Source organism: Gymnoscopelus microlampas, assembly GCF_963454915.1.
Source record: "Gymnoscopelus microlampas genome assembly, chromosome: 8".
NCBI classification, from domain to species: domain Eukaryota; kingdom Metazoa; phylum Chordata; class Actinopteri; order Myctophiformes; family Myctophidae; genus Gymnoscopelus; species Gymnoscopelus microlampas.
In genome coordinates this window covers 45,156,559-45,169,037 of record NC_139945.1, presented here as the reverse complement: position 1 = coordinate 45,169,037, position 12,479 = coordinate 45,156,559, and the positions used below count along the sequence as shown (strand labels likewise).

At 42.8% G+C, this 12,479-nt stretch overlaps 1 protein-coding gene across 5 annotated transcripts in view; it reads right to left on the bottom strand.

Moving 5' to 3' along the window:
* Positions 1-12,479, bottom strand: part of LOC311049825 (neurobeachin-like) — a 302,517-nt gene that overhangs the window by 135,358 nt on the left and 154,680 nt on the right. For all 5 annotated transcript variants that reach the window (XM_084063694.1, XM_084063693.1, XM_084063690.1 and 2 more), the window contains exon 30: positions 329-483. In XM_084063694.1, the coding sequence (XP_083919820.1) occupies positions 329-483 (155 nt within the window). The remainder of the gene's footprint in view (positions 1-328; positions 484-12,479) is intronic.

Below are 12,479 nucleotides of genomic sequence, written 5' to 3'. Positions count from 1 at the left end.
ACAAAGGTTTTGGTTAAATTATGCATGGTGTTGATGTACAAAGAAGACACTCTGATAGGAAAGTAAAGAGGGCCATCTGGTGGCACATACGAGCTCCTGCACGGGGATGTGGCAGGGCTGGCTGAGTGAGAAGAATCCTGTGCTGTTCTATTCTTGGATCTGCATCAAAGGCAGAAATTCCAGACGGGGTCATGAAGACGTATTGTTATTACTCAAATGAAAAGCTCAACGAATACAATGAAGGAGTTCTTTGAGAATAAACCAGAGATGTAAGTGTAGGATAATAACCTCATGGGCAGTGTTCAGGGAGTCTGGTGTCATGACCTACCCGTTGTGTTTATCATGCTTTTGGGGGTGGTGGATGTTGCAGCGAAGATATTGGGGGTGCTGCCAGCTGTCAGGCCAGAGGAGGCGTTGGCACTGCCCACTGTGTTTACTACCAGACTTCCGGGGGGCGGCTTCTTCACTGGCATTACCACACTCCTAGAGGACACACACACACACACACACACACACACACACACACACACACACACACACACACACACACACACACACACACACACACACACACACACACACACACACACACGCTTTATTTGCATCAAATTCATGTAACTAGAAGTTCGGGCCGCTGCGCGGCCCTCACATCTAGCGTCCGCGCGACGTCGCACTGTGTAGGTGTGTACATGTAGTGTGCAAGGAAGTAGTAGTGTTGAGTAATGTGATTGAGGCAAGAGAAGTATTGGGTATGAATGTAGGCGGGTTGTTGTTGATTGAAATGAGATTGCATTGTTTGTTAGATAGCATGGTTTATTGGCATGGTGTGATGTCGGACAGTGTTGGTGGCAACATGTAAATGTGAGAAAGGCAAAATAGCAGTGAAATGAAATGACATCCAGAATAACATTAACAGTGAAGCATTAATCAGGAGCAGGTGTACAGTATGTTGCATTGGGGGGAGAATACAAACAAAGGCAATGGCAATTATGTTGAAGAATGAAGGTCATTTGTCACTATGCAATCAGGGAGTAGCAGCACATGCAAAGTGTTTGAATGAGCATGTTTGGATTAATAAAAGAGTTCGGGATAAACAACGTTGTCAGTAATTCCCTCATCATTGTTCACAATGAAAACTTTGACGGCGCTGGCTCTCTTTCCCCTGGAGAAGGCTGTGTAGAGTTGGCCATGAGCGAACACAGGTTGAGGCAAGTAGATGCCAACTCGTTCGTTCTCTTGCCCCTGCCCCTTATTGATGGTAACAGAGAAAGCTAAGCGGATAGGGAACTGTCGTCTGATGAAGGTGAAGGGAAGCTCCTCATCTCTGTCATAGTGAGGTATCCTTGGGAGGAAGATTTTTTCACCCCTGTTTGTGCCAGCTGCAATCTCACACTCAATGATTTTGTCCATCATCTGCAGTACCACCATTCTGGTGCCATTCTTGAGAGTGCGGTCGGGACCTGCTTGCAGGTTTCTCAGCAGCATGACTGGGGCTCCTACTTTCAACTTGAGGTTATGATCAGGCATTCCAGAGGGTGTCAGTGAATTGAGGAATTCCACAGGCATGGAGTCCTTGTGGTCGTCCTCCAGAATTGTGTCGGCTGAAAAGTAGACTCTCTGTTCTGTAGGGAAGTCTGCCAGGCATATTGTTGATTTCTCTAATGTCATTATTCAGAGGAGTGTATACAGTGCCATTGAGAAGGTTGTCTTTGTTGACACATCCAGTTTGCAAGTCAGGAAAGGTGAATGAAATGAGAGTTTGGAGATCGTGAACCAAGTGGTGGGGTTAAATGCGGACCTGCCATTCTGTGTCCTCCTCGTGTGGGAGTGTTCCTTCCCCTAATGCAAGGAGATAGTGGGAGAAATCCTTCTCTGCTGCGTGTGTTCTCATGTTGAGGTTTAGCTTGTGGTGTTTCATGTGAGGATAGAGTGTTGACATCTGGATGCATGCTGAAACTATCTGGGGCCTGCCTGCTCTTTTGATAACGGGGAGGGTTTGCCTTGGGTCTCCACCCAGGAGGACAGTTTTGCCACCCCAAGGCTGCTGTGAGTGCATGAGATCCCTCAGTGTTCTTTCCACACACTCGACGTTAAAGCGGTCAACACTGAAAATCTCGTCCCAGATGATTAAGTTGCTGTCTTTAATGAGCTTGGCCAGATTGGACTCTGCGTTGATGGCACAGACAGAGTCTTGGAAAATGGGGATTGGGATCTTAAATCGTGAATGAGCGGTCCTACCACCCTCCAGGTTCTGTGCTGCCAAGCCTGTGCTGCCCACACACAGCACAATGCCATGCTCTGCGCGTATCGTAGCAGCAATGACCTTAAAGGTAAAGGTTTTGCCATATCCTGCAGGGGAGTTGAGAATGAACTGGCGTGTGATGGTTTCTTCTTGTGGGGCATGCACTGCCTGATAGACGGATTCGCAGAGTGCCATTTGTTCCGCAGTGAGCTTAGGAGCAAGCGACTGTACAATTTGTTGTTGCTGTGTTATGTTGAATTTTTCAGATCTGAAGATTTGTGTCAGCCTTTCCTGCGCAGTTAGTGGTCTTGGCTGTGGCATGTCATTGTAGTTGGATAGACCGCTGCCCATTTGTGAGAGTTCATCATCAATTGCAAGCAGTAGCTGATTTTGTATGAATGTTGTGTCTACTGCGTCTGTGGGGCACCTTTGTGCAGTGGCCTCCGCATGGAGAAAGTCTTCACTGAGCTCTGCAAAGAATCTGTCATACAGATGTTTGGGCTCTGATGGGTGACAGTAGTGGAGGATGATGGCAAAGGTTTCGCGGACTTTCCTTGGAGATGCGTAGCGTGACACCTCATGCATGGCGGTAATCCATTCTAGATCGTCCTGAAGCAAGCCCATGGCTAGAGCTGTGTCTTTGAAAGTGTCATAGTGGTTGCCATCATGTACCTTAAGGTCCTCATAGGTCTGTGGTCCTCTGATATGTGCTAGGAGCAGTTTCAAGTAGAATCTTTCTCCTTGGAGCACGGATACATTGGACATTCTTCCTATTGTACGTGGAATTTCCCTGTCCTTGGGTGCGTGGACTCTTTTATTCCACATGTGGGCCTTCCATGTGTAGTGTTCGGGAATCTGCATGTATAGATATTGCCTTGCTTCAGGGTCCTGGCTGTTTAGTTCGAAGAAAGCAAGCAATGTAGTGGGTTTGGCTGCTGCTATGGCCTCCTGTGCATGGCCTTCTCTGAAGACTATGCTCTGCTGGCCGTCTGTGTGGATGGCGAGATTGGTGACAGCAGGGAGTCTGTCCTGGATCTTGTACTCCATAGTCCTCCAGTGTGCATCATGAGCATCAATGGTTCTGGCATTGATGAATTTGGCAACAACACGTGGACGTGTGTGGCATTGGTAGCGTCGCTGAGGACACTGGCATTGGCCAGGGCATCCAGGTCCTTTATAGTGATGGCTGTGCCCCTGTCATTATGGTGATGTCAGATAGTGTCAGACATCTCCATATATGGAGCTGCCTATATCAGTTATGCCCAAATATGGGACCGTGATGGCTGTGCCCCTGTCATTATGGTGATGTCAGATAGTGTCAGACATCTCCATATATGGAGCTGCCTATATCAGTTATGCCCAAATATGTGGGTTCTCTGATGTCAGACCAAAATAAGCACCCGGAAGTGAATTTCGCGCTGGGGAAGAGATTTGCATAGTATTGGGGCATAATGCGTTTCATATTTATTGTACATCATGGAAGTAGAGTAACGGTATGGGAAGCAGCCGGTTCAGAGGCAGAATATTGAGGAATTTTGGGGTAAAATGTGGAGTTAGTTGGGCCATGTGTGTGCGTGGAGACCGCGCACACACACATGTGTAGCCCCATGAGTTTGGCCGTCAATTATAGGTGCAAGATTATACTTGCACAGGATTTCAATATTTTAGTGCTTCGACTCAGTTTAAATACATTTAAGTTAAGACAGGTCATTTGCAACGAATTAGTGCACAGACTGAGCAGAATCTTCCAGTTTCTTGGCCCCTTTATTTTATTGACTGAAAGTCTGTGATCCGTACATTCCCAAGAACTCTGAAATGATCATTAAGGGCATTGAGAGCATTGAGGTCAATTCCAGTTCGGTGTGACTGCGCCCTGAAGGGATAATATTTGGTCAGATAATATTTGGGCAGAAGGTATGCTACTTACAGTTTTTTTTGATTGAATGAATATTTTATTAGGCAAAAAAAAAAATGTAAAACAACACATTTACATTTAAAATACTTTGTCTAACAGGTCCGTTCATAAAAGTCCTTGCGGACTTGTTTCCAATGAGGGCCTTGGTATTCAATTCATAGACAGTTTATTGGTCAAATGGGTGATTTACTTAAAAGATACGCTCTAATATCTGTGGCTCAGAACAACACCAGGGGCTTTCTGAATACTGAGAGAAATCTTTTGAGTGACCAATGACCATACATCATTAACTACACCATGTACAGTTGTGGACAAAAGTATTGGCACCCTTGCATTTTTGGTACCGTAGCCAACCTCCATGGAAGAGGCCGCAAGAGAAGTATTGACCAAAGATTGCAGCGAAGGATTGTACAAATTGTGGAGGAAGGACCTCGGACAACTGCAAAACAGATTCTAGCTGACCTTCAAACACAAGGTACAACTTTTTCAACTCGCACCATCCGTCACCAACTCAATGGAAGGGGACTCTATGGTAGGAGACCCAGGAGGACCCCACTACTGAAAGAGAGACACTACTGAAAGAGAGACAGAGTGAGAGTGCTAAAACACACCTGAACAAGGCAAAATCCTTCTGGGAAAATGTCCTGTGGACAGATGAGACCAAATTAGAGCTTTCTGGTCTCATCTGTCCACAAGACATTTTCACAAGAACTATATGTCCTGAAGAAGGTCTGAACAGGCCGAAACGTTGACGAGCAATAAAATATCAAGCGGAGCTTTTTGCAACTTCACCAGTGTGCAGACTTTTTTTTTATGTGTAGTTACCTTGCCATGATGTAACTCCAAAGGTGAACAAGAAATCAATAATAATTGTTCTATTGATTAGAAATGGATAATTCTAAATACTCCTCAATGACTTAAATTGCACGCTGAAACAGCTCTCAAAGTTACTCATTTAACATGTAAACAAATGTAAACAAAGTTGATTCGGACAATATAGAACATCACCAAACCCAGAACTTTTTTTTTTTTCTTTTCATAAAAATGTTAACTTCCTGTTGATTTCACTATTTTTATTAGGAAGAAAACCCGGACTGGATCCGGATCTTCAAATAGTAAAATCAACAGGAAGTTGACATTTTTATAAATAAAAAAAAAACAGTACTGGATTTGGTGACTTTGAGTCTAATTGAATTTCTAATCAAATAATTATTTTTGATTTTTTTGTGAGTTACATCATGGCAAGGTAACTACACAACCCAAACCTCTACCAAAGTGGTCTTGCCCTTTAAACTGGCTAGGTTGTGTATACATGTATATGTATGTTTCTGTTATTGTGAAGAGCATAGTTTGGGACAGGAATGTTAAATTCTGATTACAATGCACCGCCTAAAGAAGTGGTGCAGAACGTGTGGGACCCAAAGTTAGAGATATCTATTGGGTCACATAATGTTTAATTTATACACTGTACACATTATTTGAGCACATACTGTACTCAAGAACACGGCACTACTGGGTGGTGTTAAGGCTCTGAATTAGTCTTGGGTGTGTTTAGGGTGTTACATTATTAACCAATCAGACTGTCTATTCCCATGCCCTTTAAGAGAAGCTGCACTTCAGCGAGGCGCACTTGGAATTTAGAAAACAAATTGGAAGAGAAGCAAACAATTTTCTGCCGTGGAAAAATGTAAGTGTGGGACCATCTAGCAGTAAACGCATATATATCTTGACATATAATCACTCGCTCATTCTCTGTTATGATCTTCTTTATTTCAACCACCAATTAGTCCTGTCTTTGTGTCATAGCTCTATGGATATTATTAACGACCGTTAACTGCTGTCCATTGAGCAGAGCCAGATAAAGAAAGCCAGGACGCAATGGTACACGATATTCTTACACAATGAGATATTAAGAGATATTCTATCAGTTATAAACTGTAGAATAAATGCATACATTTGAATCCCTTTCTCTCTCCCTCCCTCTCCCCTCACGTCTAGTCTCTGTGCAAAGAAAAACACACTTACCCAATGCAATATCATTGATAATCTGGTCCAGATCATAATACATTTCTTTAACCTTAATGTGGAGTCCATCAGAAATGTGTTATTGTATGATTTCAAATGGATTTTGATTGAAAGGGGTGGATCAGATGCCATACTGCTTGGTCATAATTCACGTCTTCCTCCTGGACGCTTAAATAGCTCCTTGTGTCCAATAGACATCCGTCTATAATATCTTGACATATCAACGTAATATTTTCATGCTCATTCTTAGTTGGGTTATTATTATTATTTTTTTTAAAAGATATTTTTGGGGCTTTTTGCATTTTGTTGATAGATGACAGTAGACTGACAGGAAATGGGGAGAGAGATGGGGGGGTGACACGCAGCAAAGGTCGTCGGGATCGGGAGTCGAACCCGCGACACGCTGTCAGGCTGGCATTGCAGCCTAGGGTGCCTGGACCGCCACGCTGCGGCCCAGGCCAGTTGGGTTATTTTTTAAACTGCATATAAAGGCATGAAAGAGACGTAGCGGTAAATTGCGCTGCGCGTTGGGAGCCCCTTTTGGATCTTGTCAATATCATATTAATGATGGCCTCACTGTATACAGAGACAGAGAATGCTCCTCATGCGCTGCATGAATACTACGTAAAGATCGTTTGCGTTCTGCGCTAAAACCAGCTTTTGGCTGGTCTAAATGCAAAAGCGCAAATTGCATGTAGCTCTGGACATAAGATAGTAGCTCCGATTGCACCAGATCACACTTTGTTTTAGGGCACACACACCCAGGTGCTAAATAGGTGCATGATCATTTGATATTTAGATAACAGGGGCTCAAGCGTATAAAGGACACCAGCACCATTCAGAATATAGGATTAACATGTGCGCTTCCACTAGCACTGCATTGCGCTGAGCGGAAAATAGGGCCTGAGTAATTCCTATGTTTGTAAATGGAATTTGCTGATCATGTGTATTGGTATGTGTTACATGCATATTGTATGTTTACATGTTTTTAAAAGCAGGTGTTAAGAGCAATTTTACATAAATGAACAGATCTCTTGCACACCTACAAATCAGCAGGTGCGTCAGGGAAGACCAAGGGTCGACAAGACGACAACGTAGAAGAAAAGACTCCCGCACACCATCTTCCTCACTTGCAAATAAAAATGTAATAGGAATCACAATGTTTCTGTCTAGAGACCTTCATCAAGTTACCTTAACCTGGTAAGATAACCTGATAACCTGATGAAGGTCTCCGGACTAAAACGTTGTGATTCCCATTAAATTATTACTTGCATGAAGGTCTCCAGATGAAAACATTGTGATTCTCATTAAATTATTATTTGTGAGAAAGCTGTTGTGCAAGGGTCTTTTCTTCTAAGAGCAACTTTACAAAAACAGTCAGCAGATAGGCTCAAGAAGACCTTGTTTTGTCCTGAGTGCACTGATAAAGCAAACTCAAGTGTTTTGACTAAATCAAAACAATCTTTTTTTCTTTCTTTTTTTTTAGTGCACAAATGCTTATCTCTATTGACAGTTAATACATATTTTCTCCCGTTTCTGGCCTGGCAAGCACACCAGTTTTCCCCAACTGTGACTCATTGATGAAGCCTTGAAAAACAGTAAACCTAAGAAAGAATTGTCTATGCTTTTTGTTATTAATTGTCTGTTAATCTCAGTAACTTGTCTTTATATTAAACTTTTGATTTCCATAATTAAAAACATGTCTCTTCTCAGTTGACAAATCATTGTCAATTAGTAATCATAAATAAATACTACATTGAGTTGGTTCGCGCCAAGCATGAATCAATATTTGTTATTCCCTGCTGAAAACCCTTACCTACAGTTATACAGTAGTATGTTCTGGCCACAGTGCCAGTGTAATATACAATCAGCAAATACCCAAACCTCTCAGTTACATCCACAATATTCAGCCAGTGCGTCAGCACATGTAAAGAGTTTGAGAATCCATCTATTATACCTCGGGCAGATTTTATACTTATCCACTTGAGAGTAATGATTAGATTTATTAATGCATTTAATGGGTAAGGAGGAGAAAACAGAGCCTATCCTGTGATGATCAAAAGCTAGCAGGGCAGCTTCTTTAAACAGACTGTGGATGCAGCTCTCAGGCCCTGCCAACATGAGTATGCCCAGACCTGGGTCAGGACCTGAAGAAAGGTAAACATCCTGCCCTGCTACTCCATCTCTCAACATCGCACACACCTATAAACCCCACACACACACACACACACACACACACACACACACACACACACACACAAAATATGCCTCCATGAGCACACATACAGAAGAGAGGAATGCATAGGCTAAGGTAAATAAACCTCCGGGCCAGCAAGCCGCCATATTGGAGCCACTTTCTCTTTAACAGCTTCGTTTTACTCTGAATAGTGAAAAAAGACAATCTACAAGCTTTTTTGGGGCAACATTTTGAATTTCCTCTAAGAGTTTCTCCTATAATGACAAGCCCAAGGTAGGGACGCCAGGTTGAAATTGGTTAAGTCAAGCTTATACTCCGTAGTACTGTACAACGTTGTCGCATGCTGACAAAAACTGATTTTAAAAGTTTGTTAGCTTGACAATAACGTTTCTTGTCGGCAAGGGATAGCGTGGTGCAACGGTGTATAAATGATGCTTTACGTGTGCTCCTGCCACTGTTGGCCCTCGATCCCCTGCCCTCCGCGCCACTCTGCGTTTGACGACTTGTCAAACATCCCACATTGTAATGAGAGACTCTCCAGGAGTTACTTGACAAACATCCACTTCTACACGGCTACCGTATGTGTTCATATCAACAGGGGCATGGTTCACTGAGCACGAGATCCAAGACACAATTCTGTCTGACATCTGGTCAATGCACAGACACACAACTAACTGCATCTGGCTTTTGTTGTTTATGACAATATACATGCATTATTCGAGTGCTGTACATATTTGCATGATATGGCTCATGTGGTTTTTATCTTCCTGCAAACCTTTGGAGGAAGGTTAATGCTGATGGGAACGGGGTCTGAGCTAATTAAAATGGCAGTATACGGCACGAATAATAACTTGTTAACCCATTAAGAGGGCTAAAATTAGCTGGGTACTTTTCCCTTTTATTTATAGAAGCTAAAAAACATCACATGGTGGTAAAAGAGAGAAAGGGGGAGGGCACAGGAATGAAAGATGTAAATAAAATCTGGTGGCGTCTTGAAAGGAGAGTTCAACTTGTGACCTCTCATAATGGTCGAGGGGAGCACAAATGCTATATTGAGCCAAGCAGACCCCTTGTCGTCCACGTGCAATCTGATTGGCCGAGGATTAAAGATGATACAGTGCAGTTGGGGCTGCTCGACAGGAAATAGAAGGAAATCTCGTCTTTATCAGGGGCCGCAGTTTGGCTCTGGGGTTTGTGAAGATGCCAGATAGTGTCTTCTCCAATCTCCTGCAGTAAGTCTGGATGACACAGGCCAGAGCTCGGCTCTGTCACAAGCTAAGCTTCCTGTCATCCTGTTCCCCAACAAAACTACTACACACCTGATACATAACAGAGTCAAACTGTCTAAAGCCCAGTTTATATTTATATTTTAACAATGCTCACCTACATTTTTCCAACTGAAAAACTACGCGAAAAGCGTGTTTTTCAGGGACAGTGTTGAACGATCGACAATAAATTAGGCTTTATGCTGCTATTACTGTATGCATCCTTAGATCATCAAATAGATGTGAAAGTGTGTTTTATTCTAAGAGGAAAGAACTTGACCTGGACCAGAATATTGTTGCAAAACTGGGGAAAAAACTTCTGGTATGTCCAAAACCGTTACTTTTCAGAAAAGAAAAAAAAGAAAGAACCGGAGTTCCAATGGATTAATGTAGTTATTATTTAGTCACAAGCTCACAAGCTAGTCACAAGCTCTTACTTTTCATTGCTTAAATTAAATATTTATAAAAGCCACAGACAGAGTTAACCACTGTAAACCTGGCGTCCCTACTTTGGGCATTTAATTAATGGCTGTATCATTTTCAAAAACCTTTCAATGCAACACGTTGTGAGCTTGTAGACTGGCTGTTTTTGCTACTTTTGCATGACACTATCATATGATGAAGAATAAAATAGGCCATTATCGTATGAAAAAACATGATGAAATATGGAGATACAGTACTATACAAGGTGTCTGACGATATGTGTCCTGACATGTTTTGGTACCATGATCCACATGGCCTGTTTATTCCGTTACTATCGGATTCCGTTACTACTAAGTAATGGAATCTCCCCAAAAATAATAAATGTACCATTTAACAAAAAATATACACATATTTTGAGGTATTCTCTGTGGGTAAAAATACAACAAACCCATTCTTTCATCAAGTTTCTGCTTTGATTGTTAGCGGGATAGATATAGAAGACTTATTAAAATTTCATAGATCAAAATCAACTCAATCTCATCTCAGAAACTCACAGGAGGGCGAGAAAGATAAAGACAGATGGGTAAGGCACAGAGAAAGAGAAAGCAAGAGAGAGGTGCTTGTTAAAATATTAATATCTCCAGAGATATAACTGTGTTGCAAAGAACACTGATGACAAGTATCATTTATTCAGTAGAGGTGCGTTGCTGCTTTGCTCTGTGAGATCTCATTGACAGATATCATAACTTCACTGGCACGTTTATAATAATATTCTTGGAATGGAGCTTCTCTTTAATCTTCTTCCTCCCAACCTCATCCTTTGCTCTCATTATCCGGCAGAGGCACGCCTGCTTATGTGCTGGCATACAGTAGTTAAGTTAGGCCATTACATTAGATGGATACAGGATGTTGATAAAACATGAAGCGCTTTCTATGAATAATTAATTTACTGAGTGCTCATGAATGATGTATAGATTATCTAACATATTTTATTAATAGGATTGTCTTAATTGACTTGCGGAGAATAAAGCGAGGATTAATCCAAGAATGAATATTAATGAGTTCCACTGCTGTGAGAGATGACTGCAGTGCAAAGAGTAACCAAAGAAATGGATGCTATATTCATCCAACAGACAGAACCTAATCTAATAGTCCTTTATTCAGAAACATAAGAACAGATCCAGAGAAAATCTACTTAACTTCCGCCCGCAAATTTAATTAAAGTAAAATTACCAGTGGCTTCTGTCATGTGTAAGATCAAATATGCGAGGCTGAACAATATCATGAGAGAGCGAATGTGTGGACATTTAGCGAGGAGAAATTAAAAGGCAGGAAGTGGAGGATTATTCAAATTTGTCATACTGTAGTCCCATCTGCTCAAATGAAAACCTGACCGTTGATGAGTAATTGAAAACTCATTCACCTCTGTGAATGTCTCTGATGGAGAGAGGCCCTGTAGGGACCCAGCCTTGTGCTCCCCTACTCTAAGCCAGTATAACACCCCCCCCCCCCCCCCCCCCCCCCTTTTGCCTCTCTTTTTCTTTTTTGATGTTGTCACTCCCAATCTATAGCCTCCCTGACAGACAAATGAAAGGCCTGTCCGTGGCTGGCAGCTCATTTCACTGGCAGGTGGCAAACAATTAGACACGGCAAATAGAGGCTGGAGGGGGAAATGACATGAAAGCATGAGACAAAGTTGTATACGTGGTCCTGGATGGCTTGTGTGTGAAAGCATTTCAAAAATAATACACTTTGCCGCGGCGACTCATTTCAGACTGCCAGCTCCCATTATGGCCGTGAGTGGTGAAGGTGACAGGGCCGCGCGGCGTCGTGGCGTGAGGGGCACTTCTGTTTAATCTGTCATCAACACACTGGAGACCCTCTCTTTCCATCCTTCCCTGCTATTCATCCGCTCCACCTCAGCGCTGCAGCAGCAGCATACATTATAGAAAAGGGAGGGCCCATTGTTCCTCCTGACTCACTCTGTCCTCCACCGTATCCCCTGGGGGATCGGCAGTGACTGCATACACACGTGCACACCTGTGTGTACTCACACTCATAAGCATTGCACACTTACGTATACGCACGTGTGCACACTCACACCCGCGCGCACGCACACACACACACACACACACACACACACACACACACACACACACGACATACTGTATGGGAGACTGTGGGTTGAGCCAAAAAAACACTTGAAACCTTTACAGAGGGAAGTTTGATTTTCAAAACCATCAACCATTGTGGGAGATAAGGATCCGAGGGAGCTGAAGCTTGAAATCCAGGCAGCAGCGGCTTTGTAAACTTCCAAATCCAGACAGATTGCTGTGTGGTGTTATCACACGCAGGAATGTAAATAAACCACTGCAGTGCCACAGTGCTTCAGAGAGCTTTTCAAACACAGGC